We start from the raw sequence: 14,710 nt of genomic DNA on the forward strand, positions 1-14,710 counted from the left end.
GTCTGTCTGTCTGTCTGTCTGTCTGTCTGTCTGTCTGTCTGTCTGTCTGTCTGTCTGTCTGTCTGTCTGTCTGTCTGTCTGTCTGTCTGTCTGTCTGTCTGTCTGTCTGTCTGTCTGTCTGTCTGTCTGTCTGTCTGTCTGTTTTTAAGCTATCGCGATGAAAGTCCCGAAAGTCCCGATTCCCGAAAGTCTTCTTTCTATTGCAGGTAGTACATATGTCCCATATGTACCTGCAAGGGTATATAAGCTTCGGCTGGCCGAAGCTAGCTTCCTTTCTTGTTTTGTTTATATTTATATCTATCGAAATGTAGAAGACATTTTTCAAATCGGACAATGAATGAATGAAAAAAACAATGAAAAAAGTTATACGCAATCAAAAAAATTGTATATATCCATCTCCCTTGCACTCCCTTTAGCCGAGTAACAAGTATTAGATAGTTGGGACACCAACCAGACTATTGCGTTCTCTCTTGTTTTAAATTAACTTCGACACAAATCATGGTTCTCTAAAACAATTAAAAACAGCACAAATCAAAAGCATTTCTAGTGTAAGCCCTCTAAGCAATATTATACATACCTTGACGAAGATTATCCATAATTTAGCCGAAAAGAATGCGCGATATTTGCAAAAGAATAAATAATTAAACTTTTTTGACACTTCGTAGAAAAATTTAGGCGCAACTTAACTCAAACAGCTGACTTTAGAGACCTGGCAAAAAGCCAGGGATGGTCACAAAAATATTTCATAAATAGTTTTATGTTAGTTAAACATTTCTTTAACGGATAAAAAAAAAACAAAAATTTCACAAAATAATTTTGGACTTTATGCCAAAAAAAAGGCTTTTCATCCCAATGTGCAACGGCCGGGAGAACGTCAGGACTCATCGACCTACATAATATAATTATAATCGCATTTACAAATGTCGGACTAATAATCATATATCATAACACTTGTTGTCAATACTGCATTTCTACAGCCAGACCGTCAGTCTGTTTAACAGCAGCGAAAAAGCTGACACCACACTTCGAAATAGGGCAATAACTTCGGTAAGCGCTGCATATAGCACTTTGACTCACTGCGAGTTATAAAGAAAAGCTGTAATTAAATTTTCCTTTTCTACATATTTTGTCAACGTAAAAACTTTGAAACTATAAATACCGTTAAGTTTGTTCAATAAAATCAGTTACTGTTTGTTACTCATCTACCATCGCAATCAACAAAAGCTGTTGCTGTGTCTTCAGATCCTCATCTTGCGCACCATTGCTCGATGTCGACCTAGTTACAAGTGCAGGGTGCGATAACTAACCAGTAGGCAGTTTATGTGCTGCAGTGGCGGATCTAGGATTTTGTTGTGGGGGGTGATATCAGAATAATTTTTTTGTTGCATACTTTTTGAATACCAATATTTCTTTCATTTTTAACCCGAGTGGGGGGTGATATATCACCCATATCAGCCCCCGTGGATCCGCGCATGATGTGCTGTATACTACCCAAACCCCTGATACACATGTCCTGTGACCAGGCGAAGTAACGACAGTCATACTAAAGATCCTTTATTGCAGCACGACGCATGATAGTCGTTCACTTGGCAAGAAAAGTAAAATGATCTAAAAAATAGTACGCTTTTTCGTTTTTAAACATCTTTGCATGACTGGGAGATATTAAACGAAGATATCGGAATTTTGATATTTATAATTTTTAACTATTTTTCTAATGAGAGTTTATAATTTAGTACCTCCCAGATGGATATTAAAACCAAAAGATCAAGATGCTGTCATGGGTGATTCTGTAATGATTTCATGTGCCGCTGACGGATTTCCCCTGCCAACACTACAATGGAAGAAATTGATGGGTAGGTATTGTTTCACTAAAACATTAACGGAGTAATTCAAGATTTACATTTAATGCAGGTGATTCCGGTGAATATAGAGATATTGGCTATGAAAATACTTACGGAAACTTAAAAGCTGTAATTAGGGCATATTTAAACGGTACCCTAATTATATCTAAGGTGGATCGAAAGCATGCGGGTAGCTTTTTGTGTCAGGCCAGCAATGGTATTGGTCCTGGCCTTAGTTCTCTAATAAAATTAACTGTTCATGGTAAGTAAAAAAGATCAACTGGCAAATTAATATCTAACAAAACTTTTTTTATCAATTCAGTCGGCCCATCTATAAGAGTTTCTAAGGAACTGTTTACTACTCGACGAGGGGAAGGTGTCACAATCCAGTGCGTCGCCACAGGAGATCCACCCTTAGAAATATATTGGATAGCAAAAACTTATAAAATAGATCCCTCAGTTGATACTCACTATCGCATTAAAAACTCACCACATGATCAAGGAGTTTTATCTGAACTTATTATTTTACAGACTGAAACATCTGACAATGGAGAATATTTATGCATTGCCCACAACGACTACGGCAATGATAACGGTATCGTTCAGATACAAGTTCAAGAACCACCAAGCTTTCCTGTTAACTTGCGCATTATGGATTTGACCAGTCGATCAGTAACTTTAGCATGGTCACGAAATGATAAGGACTCTCTTCAATTCGCATTTAACGAGCAAGACGAGAAAATATTAAAATATATATTGCAATATAAAAAGGCAGAAGGTAAGACTAATTATATCAAAGTAAAGTACTTAAATACGAGTTTTTTCATCCTGTTATGTATATTTATAGATTCGCAAATTTAACTTTGTTGTAAATACATGCTTTTATTTATAAGACTTTCCCCAAACCGTGAATGACAGTGTCTGTAAAAGTTTGAGCCCTTGACATCACAGAGCTTTGGGTTTAGGTTATCATTCAGCTCATGTCTGTTTTCCCAATGTGCCACGTCCACACTAACGCCCACAATCGCTTAAAACGCCTTGTTCTTATTGAATGCTAGTCGTACGCGAGATTTGTCAAAGTAAATTTAGCTAAAACTTCAACAGTTCCTTTTGCCTATGGTGTCTGCTGTACAGAGAGAGACCGATAATCCAGGATGCAGTATAAGTCAACAAAAGGGTTTAAATCGCGGTTATGGCCGTCAAAACAAAAAACAATTTCAAGAAAGAATGGTAGGAAAGAGGTCTGTAGGTTGGTACGGTCTGTAAATTGGAACTCCCAACTTAGAACTTTTCCACTACATTTTTTTTCTTTTTTCAATCCGATCTATATATTCTTGATAAGCATAGCGTCTGTCCGTCCGTTGATACGCAAACTAGTCTCTTAGTTTTGAAGCTGTCAGGATGAAACTTTCCCAAAAGTCTTCATTCTGTTGTTTATATTGTTCCTTTGACAGCTTTATGATAGTTAATACTATTGTATATAAAACGGAACCAGCCGGCTCGAACAACTACTTCGAATTATATTTAAAAACTAGCTTTACCCGGAGCGACTTCGTTCGCTTTAAATTAGTTTGGAGTACTGTTGTCAGGACTTTCTTATCTAAATTAATATAAAATTCAACCCCTAAAATACGGTCAGTAGCAAATTCCACCCAGAACGGATTGACCTAAAAATCTAAAAAAAATCAAATTAATTCGGAAATAATTAAGCGCAGAGTGTGACGTAGAGATTTAAACAAAAAACGACCCCAAAGTGCCCCAAAAATCGTTTTTTTTTTTTTTAATTCTTTCTTTTGCCATTTCTCTGTTATAAATGTTGTTAAAATGGTTTAAAAATATGATGTTCATAATCTTATGGCATACCCGCAAATAACTGCATTTAAATTTCTTGGAGATTCAGCATCCTTAACCAAGTTCCCAATATTTTCAAATTTGGCTAACATAATGTGACGTCACGCGTCCCCATATGTTTGTATGTATGTTCTGCTGGCGCATGTATGTATGTGCATATGTATGTCCTGCTGTCGCAATTTAAGTGTGACCGCGCAAGGGGAAAATGAAAATACCACAGCCAAAAAAAATCGATTATATCGCAAATCTTAAGTAAACGTTAAATTTTAATATATCGGAAGACCTTACAGAAATCCCATTAAGCTGAATTTTTCAGTCGAAATTTTCCTTAAAATTGCTTTTGTTTTTTAAAATGCAAAAGCCCGATAAGCAAACTATTTATTAGTTTTCAAATGTTGAGTTATCGACAAACTTTGGATTTGTATAAAACAAAAACAAAAAATGATTTGCTCTGCTATGAGTCAAAATCTGCCAAGTGGGCCACCCCTGTTCCGAAGGTCCGATTTTCATCGATCTTTTTTACTTTTCCGGTTTACAACGAAAATATAAGAACTTTATTTGAACGGTTTTGCGAAATTTTGAGTTTTACCGGAGTTATAGGGGTCAAAACATGGCATTTTTGTCACTTTTTCGAAAAAGTTGCACTCAGTCATTAATTCATAACTTCGGAACGGTTAGAGATATCTTTATGATGTTTTCACTAATCGCTCAAGAATTATTATGGCTTTCCATAAAAAAATGTAAAAAAAAATTAAAAATTTTTTTTCTTAAAAATAAATCAACATTTTTTTTTAGTTTTTATTTTTTTCAGTGTTCTTCACCAGCTATAGAATTTAAAACCATTTGAAAATGAAGTTTGATTCATTACGAAAAAGATCAAAAAAAAAAAAAGAGTGGCCCGGCCAAAGGTTTTTCGCAATATCGATTTGAAGACGGGCGCACAGCGGTTTCCCATACAAAAACGGCTTGCTCGTGAAAACTGGCTGGTCAACACATGCCGTAGCGAGCGTAGCGTCAGCTGTCAATGGGGGACTTTTTGCCGTTTTGTATGGGAAACCGCTGTGCGCCCTTCTTCAAATCGATATTGCGAAAAACCTTTGGCCGGGCCACTCTTTTTTTTTTTTTGATCTTTTTCGTAATGAATCAAACTTCATTTTCAAATGGTTTTAAACTCTATAGCTGGTGAAGAACACTGAAAAAAATAAAAACTACAAAAAAATGTTGACTTATTTTTAAGAAAAAAAATTTTTAATTTTTTTTTACATTTTTTTATGGAAAGCCATAATAATTCTTGAGCGATTAGTGAAAACATCATTAAGATATCTCTAACCGTTCGGAAGTTATGAAAAAATGACTGAGAGCAACTTTTTCGAAAAAGTGTCAAAAATGCCATGTTTTGACCCCTATAACTCCGGTAAAACTCAAAATTTCGCAAAACCGTTCAAATGAAGTTCTTATATTTTCGTTGTGAACCGGAAAAGTAAAAAAGTTCGATGAAAATCGGACCTTCGGAACAGGGGTGGCCCACTTGGCAGATTTTGACTCTATGTACACACACACGCACAAAATAAATATATTCAAAAAATGCGCATTTTACACACACAGCCATTAGATACATATAGTGACATATCCATAGTTCCACATAACTTTATGCACATGTCCATACGCCCACACACTTACACACACATACACCATCCCAGAATTCACCCTTCAGATAACCTTAGTTCGCCACCAGCTAATATCTAATTGCAAATGCACCCAGGCTTTAGACTAAACATCCAGAACGAATCAAATTACGTTATCAGTTCGTTCCCACACTTTCGGACCCTCAATGGAAAATTACCATGAGAAAGAATCCCCAAAAGATTTAGACTAAACAATCGGATTGAGTCGCCGGTGCATTATCAATCAACAATCCAAAGGGCAATTTTAAAACTCACTCAATTAAAGCTAACTCCACTCATAGAAAGCTCTAAAGCTCAGAACCGAGGTATGATCATCAAAGAAGTTTAAGTTAAGAAGTGAGTTCAGTTTGAGACTTGTCTAAAGACAGTCGGTGTTCTTCCAAATAAAAAAATATTGTAACCAGTTTAAAATTAAATTAAATAAAGTTTTTTTTTTTTATATTAAACTTATGGTGCAAACATTTTATTGGCGCAGTCGGTAGGATCTTGAAGTCATTTTAAAAGTCATCGGTACTGATCAACTAAAGGATATTACTATACGACTAGTTTGTCCTGATCAGCGAAAAATCCGTGAATATACAAAACGACAAATATCGAGATCCGCTAAAGAATCTATGTGTAATTTTCGCACGCAGAAACTAAAATAAAAATCCAATTCGGTTAATACGCGCTTGAAATTTAAAAAGTGTCAATATTGAAAACAAAATATAAAAAATTAAACATGGCAAATCCACCAGTGCTACCGCAGTTGTCTGAGCTGCATCTGAATCAGCTTATCGGACAAATCAAAGAGCTACCTTATTTCGACGGCAACCCATCGGAATTAAGTCGCTATATTGCCAGAGTAGAGTACTTACTGCAACTTTACCCTACTCAAGATGTTCGCCAAAACCACATCATCTATGGAGCCATTGAGAGGACCATCGTCGATTCCGCGCAAGCAGTCATCGAGGAAGAAAAATCGAATACATGGGGAACAGCAAAAGTGGCCCTAATTAAAGCTTTCAAGGACCACAGGCCATACGAGGACATCATACAGCACGTTCGTGACACCCCATACCAAGGAAGCATCAGTAAGTTCGTAAACGAACTAAAATCCCGATCATCAAACGTACACAATAAGTTAGAATTAGAATCAGATCCAACAGACAAACTAATTTACACAAGTTCTTTGAAGAAAACAATTAGGGATTGTATCGAAAGAAAACTTCCTGATAGATTGTATACTTCCTTGTCCAAAAAAGATATAACAACAGTTGCCAATCTAAAAGAAGCAGCAATGATTCTAGGTCACTGGGACGCAGACCCTTTTGATAATTATAAACCCAGGCGCAACGATAGTCGAAGGAATTCGGGAAATACACATCAAAATTATTATTATCAAAGGAACAATTCCCACTCCTATAGTTATTCAAGAAATAATAATAATACTTCAAATTCAACAACTTCTCAAAGTTCAACAAATAGAAATCAAATTTCCCCCCAAAATCAGGGAAATTATCAAGAGTGTAGGAGGAACTTAGATCAAGGTAGGGCCCAAAACCCCTTAAATTTCCAAGCATCAACTTCCAATAATTCTCCGAATACACCTGTTAAAAGACAAAGAGAGAGTGACAGTGCACAGAATAGAATGGACGTAAATTTTCAGCAAACTGCCTCGGATACAGAAAGTGTTGCCCATATGTCAGAGTAATGATTAAAGGAAAACTTCTTAGAGCTATGATAGATACAGGGTCATCTATCAATATAATGACGCAGAATTTTGAAAATAATGAGGAACAAGATGAAAAATTAAAAGTATTCACAATAAATGGGTCAATGGAACTAAATAAAAGTATTACATTGGATCCATGTAAAATCTGTCCAGTTAAACAAAAATTTTATTTACATAAATTTTCTGAAAATTATGACATTTTAATAGGTAGAGATTATTTGAAAGAAGGTAAAGCAAAAATAAATTACGAAGAAGAAACAGTGAAGTTAGGAGATACATTACTTTATATAAAATATGGTGAGAACGATGTAGGAAAGGACAAGACCGCAGTAAAATGCCTTAGTCCACCATCGGTTAAAAATGAGATTGAAGAGGATAAGACCGCATTAAAATGCCTTAATCCTCCCTTATTAAAGGACCAATCATTTAATTTTGCCATTAATAATGAATTAAAAGAATGCAATGAATACAGATTAGAACATTTGAATGAGGAAGAAAAAGAAAATTTAAAGAAGGTTTTATTTAAATACAATGACATACAGTACAAGGAAGGTGAGAATTTGACTTTTACAAGTACTATTAAACATTCAATACAAACAAAACATGAAGACCCAGTATATAGGAAGCCATATAAATACCCTCAAACCTTTGATGAAGAAGTTAACAAACAAATAAATGAAATGATTGAACAGGGAATAATTCGTAAATCAAAATCTCCCTATTGTTCACCCATTTGGATAGTTCCAAAAAAGAGCGATGCATCAGGCAAAATGAAGTTTAGATTAGTAGTGGATTACAGAAATTTAAATGAGATCACTATCAATGATAAATTTGCGATACCCAGAATGGATGAAATATTAGACAAATTGGGAAGATGTCAATATTTCACTACCATTGATTTAGCTAAAGGATTCCATCAAATTCAAATGGAACCAGAATCAATAGCTAAAACAGCATTCTCAACAAAACACGGTCATTACGAATACACACGAATGCCATTTGGTCTTAAAAACGCCCCCGCCACTTTCCAAAGATGTATGAACAATTTATTAGAAGATTTAATCTATACAGATTGTTTGGTATATCTAGATGATATTATAATTTTTTCCACTTCATTGGAAGAACACATTTTATCATTGAAAAAGGTATTTCAAAAATTACGTGATGCAAATTTAAAATTACAACTAGACAAATGTGAATTCATGAAAAAGGTATTAAACCAAATCCACAAAAGATAAGTGCCATTATAAATTTTCCAATACCAAAATCTCCAAAAGAAATTAAATCATTTCTAGGATTGTGTGGATTTTATCGAAAATTCATACCAGACTTTGCACATATCGTAAAGCCAATGACAGTGAAATTAAAGAAAGGCGCCACCATCAACACTAAAGACAAACCTTACATAGAAGCATTTGAAAAAATGAAAGTTTTAATTACTTCAGACCCAATTTTAATTTATCCTGACTTTAATAAACCATTTTCTCTAACAACGGACGCAAGTAATATTGCTATAGGAGCAGTACTGTCACAAAATCACAAACCAATCTGTTATGCTAGCAGAACTCTTAACGAGCACGAAATAAATTACGCGACTATTGAAAAGGAACTTTTAGCAATCGTATGGGCTACCAAATATTTTAGATCATATTTATTCGGTAGGTCATTTGAAATATAAGGCGACCATAAACCCTTAGTTTGGCTAAATAATATAAAAGAACCAAATATGAAACTACAACGGTGGAAAATAAAATTAAACGAATTTGATTATCAGATTAAATATTTGCCAGGTAAAGAAAATTATGTTGCCGACGCTTTATCCAGGACCAAAATAGAAGAAAATATGTTTACAGATGATATTAAGGAAAATGTATTGGAAGAGACAGCCAGTAGTGTAAACGCAACAGCACACAGTGCGCAAGAAGATAACCAGAATTATATTTCTATAACCGAGAGACCATTTAATTATTTTTCCCGACAAATTGAAGTAATTAAAGGAGATGAAGATAAAACAGAAGTAACGCATTATTTCCACAAATTAAAAATTCAAATTATTTATAAAGAAATGACGGAAACTTTAGCAAAAGAGATAATTAAAGAATACCTATGTACCAAGAAAAGCGCAATATATTTCCATAACGATTCAGATTTTCTTATATTCCAAAAAGCTTATGTGGAAATTATAAATGCAAGTCATTTGACGAAATTAGTAAGATGTACGGCAAGACTCGAAGACATACTGACATACGCAGACTTTAAAGAAAAAATATTGAAACGACACAAAGACCTCTTACATCCAGGAATCGAAAAAACTACTAAATGGTTTAGAGAAAAATATTACTTCCCTGATTATCAAAAATTAATTCAGAATATAATAAATGAATGTGAAATTTGCAACATTGCTAAAACGGAACATAGAAATACCAAATTGACATTCGAACTTACACCAGAAATTCAAAATATAAGAGAGAAATTTGTCATGGATTTTTATATGGTGGGTAACCAACAATTTTTATCATGTATCGACGTTTATTCAAAATTTGCTACTTTAGTAGAAGTCACAAGTAGGGATTGGTTAGAAGCTAAAAGAGCTATCATGAAAGTATTTAACGAAATGGGAAAACCACAAGAAATCAAAGCAGATAAGGATTCAGCATTTATGTGTGTAGCTTTACACAATTGGTTAAACTCAGAAGGAGTACAAATTCAAGTAACAACAAGTAAAAACGGTATATCGGACGTAGAAAGATTTCATAAAATGGTAAATGAGAAGCTGAGAATCATAGGAAGTGAACCGGATATTGAAAACAGGTATACCAAATTTGAATTAATCCTGTATATTTATAATCATAAAACAAAACATAATGCTACAAATCAAATACCAGCCAACATATTTATGTATGCAGGAACCCCTGATTACGATACACAAGAAAAGAAAATAAATAGAATTGAAAAGCTTAATGAAAAACGTCATGATTACGAAATAGACACAAAATATAGACAAGCACCTTTAGTAAAGTCCAAAACTACAAATCCATTTAAGAAGACAGGAACCTTGAGAAAAATTGACGAAAAACACTTTGAGGAAACAAATAGGGGAAGAAAGATTATTCATTATAAATCGAAATTTAAAAAGAAAAAGAAAATTAATAAAAGTAAATACGATGATAATTCCAGGCAAGCAGAAGAAAATGAACGGACCCAACAACAACAACTTAATGAAAACAATGACCTTCTCCATAATACTAACAACTTTAATTCAACTAACAATCGGGCAGAGCATTGAAATAAATCCCATTAAGGCTCAAAATGGATATCTTGTATTTAAAACAGGATCAATAGATATCCCGATTAATTATGAATATCATTATCTAAGTGTAAACATAACAAAAACTGAACAAACTTTTGAAAGTCTTTTGAAAGAAGCTGATGAATTTAATGACGTAATACAAATCCGATATCTAGTAGAAAAACTTAAAAGAGAAATTAACGGAATTACATTAGCAAAACGCAGTAAGAGAGGTTTATTCAATATTGTAGGATCAGTATATAAATACCTATTCGGAACATTAAACCAAGATGATAAAGATGAGATGGAAGAAAAAATTAATAATTTAGTAGATACTAGTGTTCGGAACACAGATTTAAATATGATTATCGATGTCATAAATAATGGAATTGAAGTAATTAATAAATTAAAGGCAGACGGAGAAAGGGAACAACAAGCCAGCGTTTCAATATTTAATTTACAACACTTTACAGAATACGTAGAAGATATCGAATTAGGGATGCAACTGACAAGATTAGGTTTATTCAACCCAAAATTATTAAAACATGATTATTTAAAAAACGTGAACCCTGAGAAATTGTTGAAAATCAAAACTTCCACTTGGCTTAAAACAGACACAAATGAAATTTTGATCATTTCCCATATTCCTTCAGAGGTAGTTAAATCGCCCGTTTTTGAAATTATTCCTTATCCCGATGAAAACAATAATATTTAAACAGAAAATATATTCGACAAATATTTCTTCTACGAAGATAAAGTATTTAACAAAGAAACAGGAAAAATTGTATTTGACGAATGTATAAATGGAATAATTAAACAAGAAAATACTGAATGCAAGTATACCAAAACATATAAAAATTTCCAAATTAATTATGTTGAACCAAATATTTTATTGACATGGAATATTCCTAAAACATTATTAAATCAAAATTGCATTAATAAAGAAATTTCTGTAGTTGGAAGTAACCTCGTTAAAATCCTTAATTGTTCAGTACAATTAGATGAATTCACTCTTTCAAATACAATGTTAGATTACACACAGAGCGTTTACGTAAATAACAATGTGACAAAATTAGAACCATTATCTTATATTCAAACGAAGGAAATAATAGAATCACACACAAAATATTATAATGTATTCCAAATAATCACTTTAACAACTTTTGTAATCATTATTATAAGCATTTTATTGTACTTATTGTATAAATTTAAGAGCATACCAAGAAAACTTATTGTAAAATATGTAAAACCAAAGGAAGATACACAAAAGAGTACAGAAATTGTAAATGATCTACCAAGGCAAATTAACATAGAAGAAAATGTAATGTTATACCCAACACTATCCACCTGAGGACAGGCCAAATTCAAAGAATGGGGGAGTGACATATCCATAGTTCCACATAACTTTATGCACATGTCCATACGCCCACACACTTACACACACATACACCATCCCAGAATTCACCCTTCAGATAACCTTAGTTCGCCACCAGCTAATATCTAATTGCAAATGCACCCAGGCTTTAGACTAAACATCCAGAACGAATCAAATTACGTTATCAGTTCGTTCCCACACTTTCGGACCCTCAATGGAAAATTACCATGAGAAAGAATCCCCAAAAGATTTAGACTAAACAATCGGATTGAGTCGCCGGTGCATTATCAATCAACAATCCAAAGGGCAATTTTAAAACTCACTCAATTAAAGCTAACTCCACTCATAGAAAGCTCTAAAGCTCAGAACCGAGGTATGATCATCAAAGAAGTTTAAGTTAAGAAGTGAGTTCAGTTTGAGACTTGTCTAAAGACAGTCGGTGTTCTTCCAAATAAAAAAATATTGTAACCAGTTTAAAATTAAATTAAATAAAGTTTTTTTTTTTTATATTAAACTTATGGTGCAAACATTTTATTATATGTATATGCGTGTGTACGTTTGTGTGTGTGCATTGCAGCTGACTAAGGAATTGAGATTCGATCAAATTCAAATTCAAGACAATACTGATATCCTTTTGCTTAAAGAATATTTTATTTACATAAGACATTTTGTAACCGATTTTTGTGAACTAAAATTCAAATCGCATTGATAATATTAAAAGAACATTAAATATTCAAACCAATTGATTCTCTTGCTCTTTATTACACGTGCTCATATTGTTTAAACAAATTCAAATGTTTAAACAATTTGATTCACGGCTTCCCCGCCCACCTGCCTTCCCTATTATTAATATAGTTCTAATCAAGGTGCAAAATTAATGTGAAAACAAAAATACTGAAACAAAATATCAATGGTAAAATGCAGTAATTTGAAATTGCCTTTTTTAATGTCTTTCCTTAAATTAGTCAAATACATAAAGCAAAACATTGCTCCGCATATTTGTTTCCCTTATAATAGTTGTCTACTGTGGATACCTTCCAAAAACCCCCCGGTAGCCAATTCGCCAATAGTATTTGGTTTGTACTTACCCAAGTGCATAAAATTAGCTTTGCTACATTCTTAGGTAACTAATTAATTATCAAGAATTAACATCTTTACAAAGAGTAAAAATACCTCTTTAAAAAACAAAAAATAGAAATAGAAAATAGAAATAGAAAATGTAGAACGAGGTAGCAAGGCCAATATCAACAGGATTTGTTTTAAGGGATCGATGAAATAAAATTAAGCCTTAAATTATCCTATCTCTGGCATTCATTTTTTTAAAATAACAATTGTAGACATTAATTTTTTTTTTAACTGTCGAAGTATAAACATCCCATCACATTTTGAAGCGGTTGTTACATTTCAAGGCGAACTTAAATTAAAAATATTCCCTCAAATTTTTTAAATCTTAGTCAACATTATTATATTGGTTGTTGGAGAGCTATGTAAAACTTTTAGCAATTTTTTTAAGAATACAAGTTTTTTTCCAGAGTTAAACGCTAATCGATTTGGAATTGAATTACAAATTTAACGCGGCGTGATAAGCCATATTTTGGCAGTTTTTGGCTTTGCTTTCGATTAAGTACTGCTTTGAAATTCATATTTTTGCACTCTTAATCCATACAAAAAAACGCATAAATTTATCTGAGTAAGAGCGAGACAGCAATAGTCAAAACTCTCTGAAATTAAAAAAGAGTTTAATTTTTTTAACATGTAAATTTAATCAAATTCGTAACCTATCTATTTTTTTCTTAAAGAAATTTTTTTTCAAATAATGTTTCTAGGCTTTAATGGCAATGGATTGGGAATTTAATTACATGCTCAACGCAGTATGACATTCTATATTTAAATAATATGTTTTGGACAAAATACTAATGTTTTGAATGAAATTAGTGTAAGGATTTGTGTCGAAAAAGGAATCTGTTTGTTTCTGTTTTGTCCATCTGTTAACTTATGCAAACAATCCATAATAATTTTAAAAAGATTTAAAAAAAAACACATGTTTTTTTAAGTAGTATTCAAAGGACAAAATATTTTTGTTTTTACGGATATCAAGGGAAAAAGTTCTGATAAAATCTTTTCTCGGTTTATAGAATACAAATTAGGAATTTTTTAAATTTAAAATAAGTACCAAAGATAAAGCAATGCTTAATTTTCAAATTTAATTTCCGCAGGCGAAGCTGCGGGCTACAGACTCTGCTAGTTTCTTATAAGCTTGTTTTTTTAAAACCTTCGAGAAATTAATAAGCCTTTTTAAGAAATATATAAAAACTTGCATAAAAAAATCATAAAATTCTTATTGCTTGCGTAAGTTATTATCTGCACAGGAAAGAAAAAAAGAAATTAATTTTTCGACACAAATCCATATAAACATATTGTTTAAATATAGAATGTCATACTGGGTTGAGCATGTTTTTGCAATTCTAAATCGATTTGCGTGTAAATCTAAAAAATAAACTTGTTTTCTGAAAAAAAAATACACTAAAACATTGCTTAAACAACCAATAAGATAATTTTGGTTAAGATTTATAAAATTAGAGAGAATATTTTTTACAGGTAACAAAAAGGTAAATAAAAACCAAATACTCTTGGCGAATTAGTTAACGGGGGTTTTAATAGGTATCCACAGTTGACAACTCTTAAAGGGAAACCAATATTTATGCCAAGCAATGTTTTGCTTTATGTATTTGACTAATTTAAAAAACGGAATTAAGAAAATCAATTCCATATTACTGCATTTTACCATTGATATTTTGCTTTAGTATTTTTGTTTCCATTAATTTTTTTACCTTAATTAGAAATATATTAATAATAAGGAAGGCAGTTGCGTAGCTCTGGGTTTCACTATTCGTCGAATAAGAAATTCTTAGATAGTGAAAAATTGCGATGAGGAATAGAACTTAAATGGTTCGC

At 32.6% G+C, this 14,710-nt stretch overlaps 1 protein-coding gene across 1 annotated transcript in view; it reads left to right on the forward strand.

Annotated features, from left to right (window-relative positions):
- Window positions 1–2,702, forward strand: part of LOC138914930 (cell adhesion molecule Dscam1-like) — a 141,040-nt gene extending 138,338 nt beyond the window's left edge. Inside the window, exons 2-5 of the mRNA XM_070219639.1 lie at window positions 1,744–1,853; window positions 1,912–2,103; window positions 2,164–2,619; window positions 2,689–2,702. Of these exons, the coding sequence (XP_070075740.1) occupies window positions 1,744–1,853; window positions 1,912–2,103; window positions 2,164–2,619; window positions 2,689–2,702 (772 nt within the window). The remainder of the gene's footprint in view (window positions 1–1,743; window positions 1,854–1,911; window positions 2,104–2,163; window positions 2,620–2,688) is intronic.
- The last annotated feature ends 12,008 nt before the right edge of the window (window positions 2,703–14,710 follow it).

This window comes from Drosophila takahashii, chromosome 2L (genome assembly GCF_030179915.1).
Source record: "Drosophila takahashii strain IR98-3 E-12201 chromosome 2L, DtakHiC1v2, whole genome shotgun sequence".
In the NCBI taxonomy this organism is placed as follows: Eukaryota; Metazoa; Arthropoda; class Insecta; order Diptera; family Drosophilidae; genus Drosophila; species Drosophila takahashii.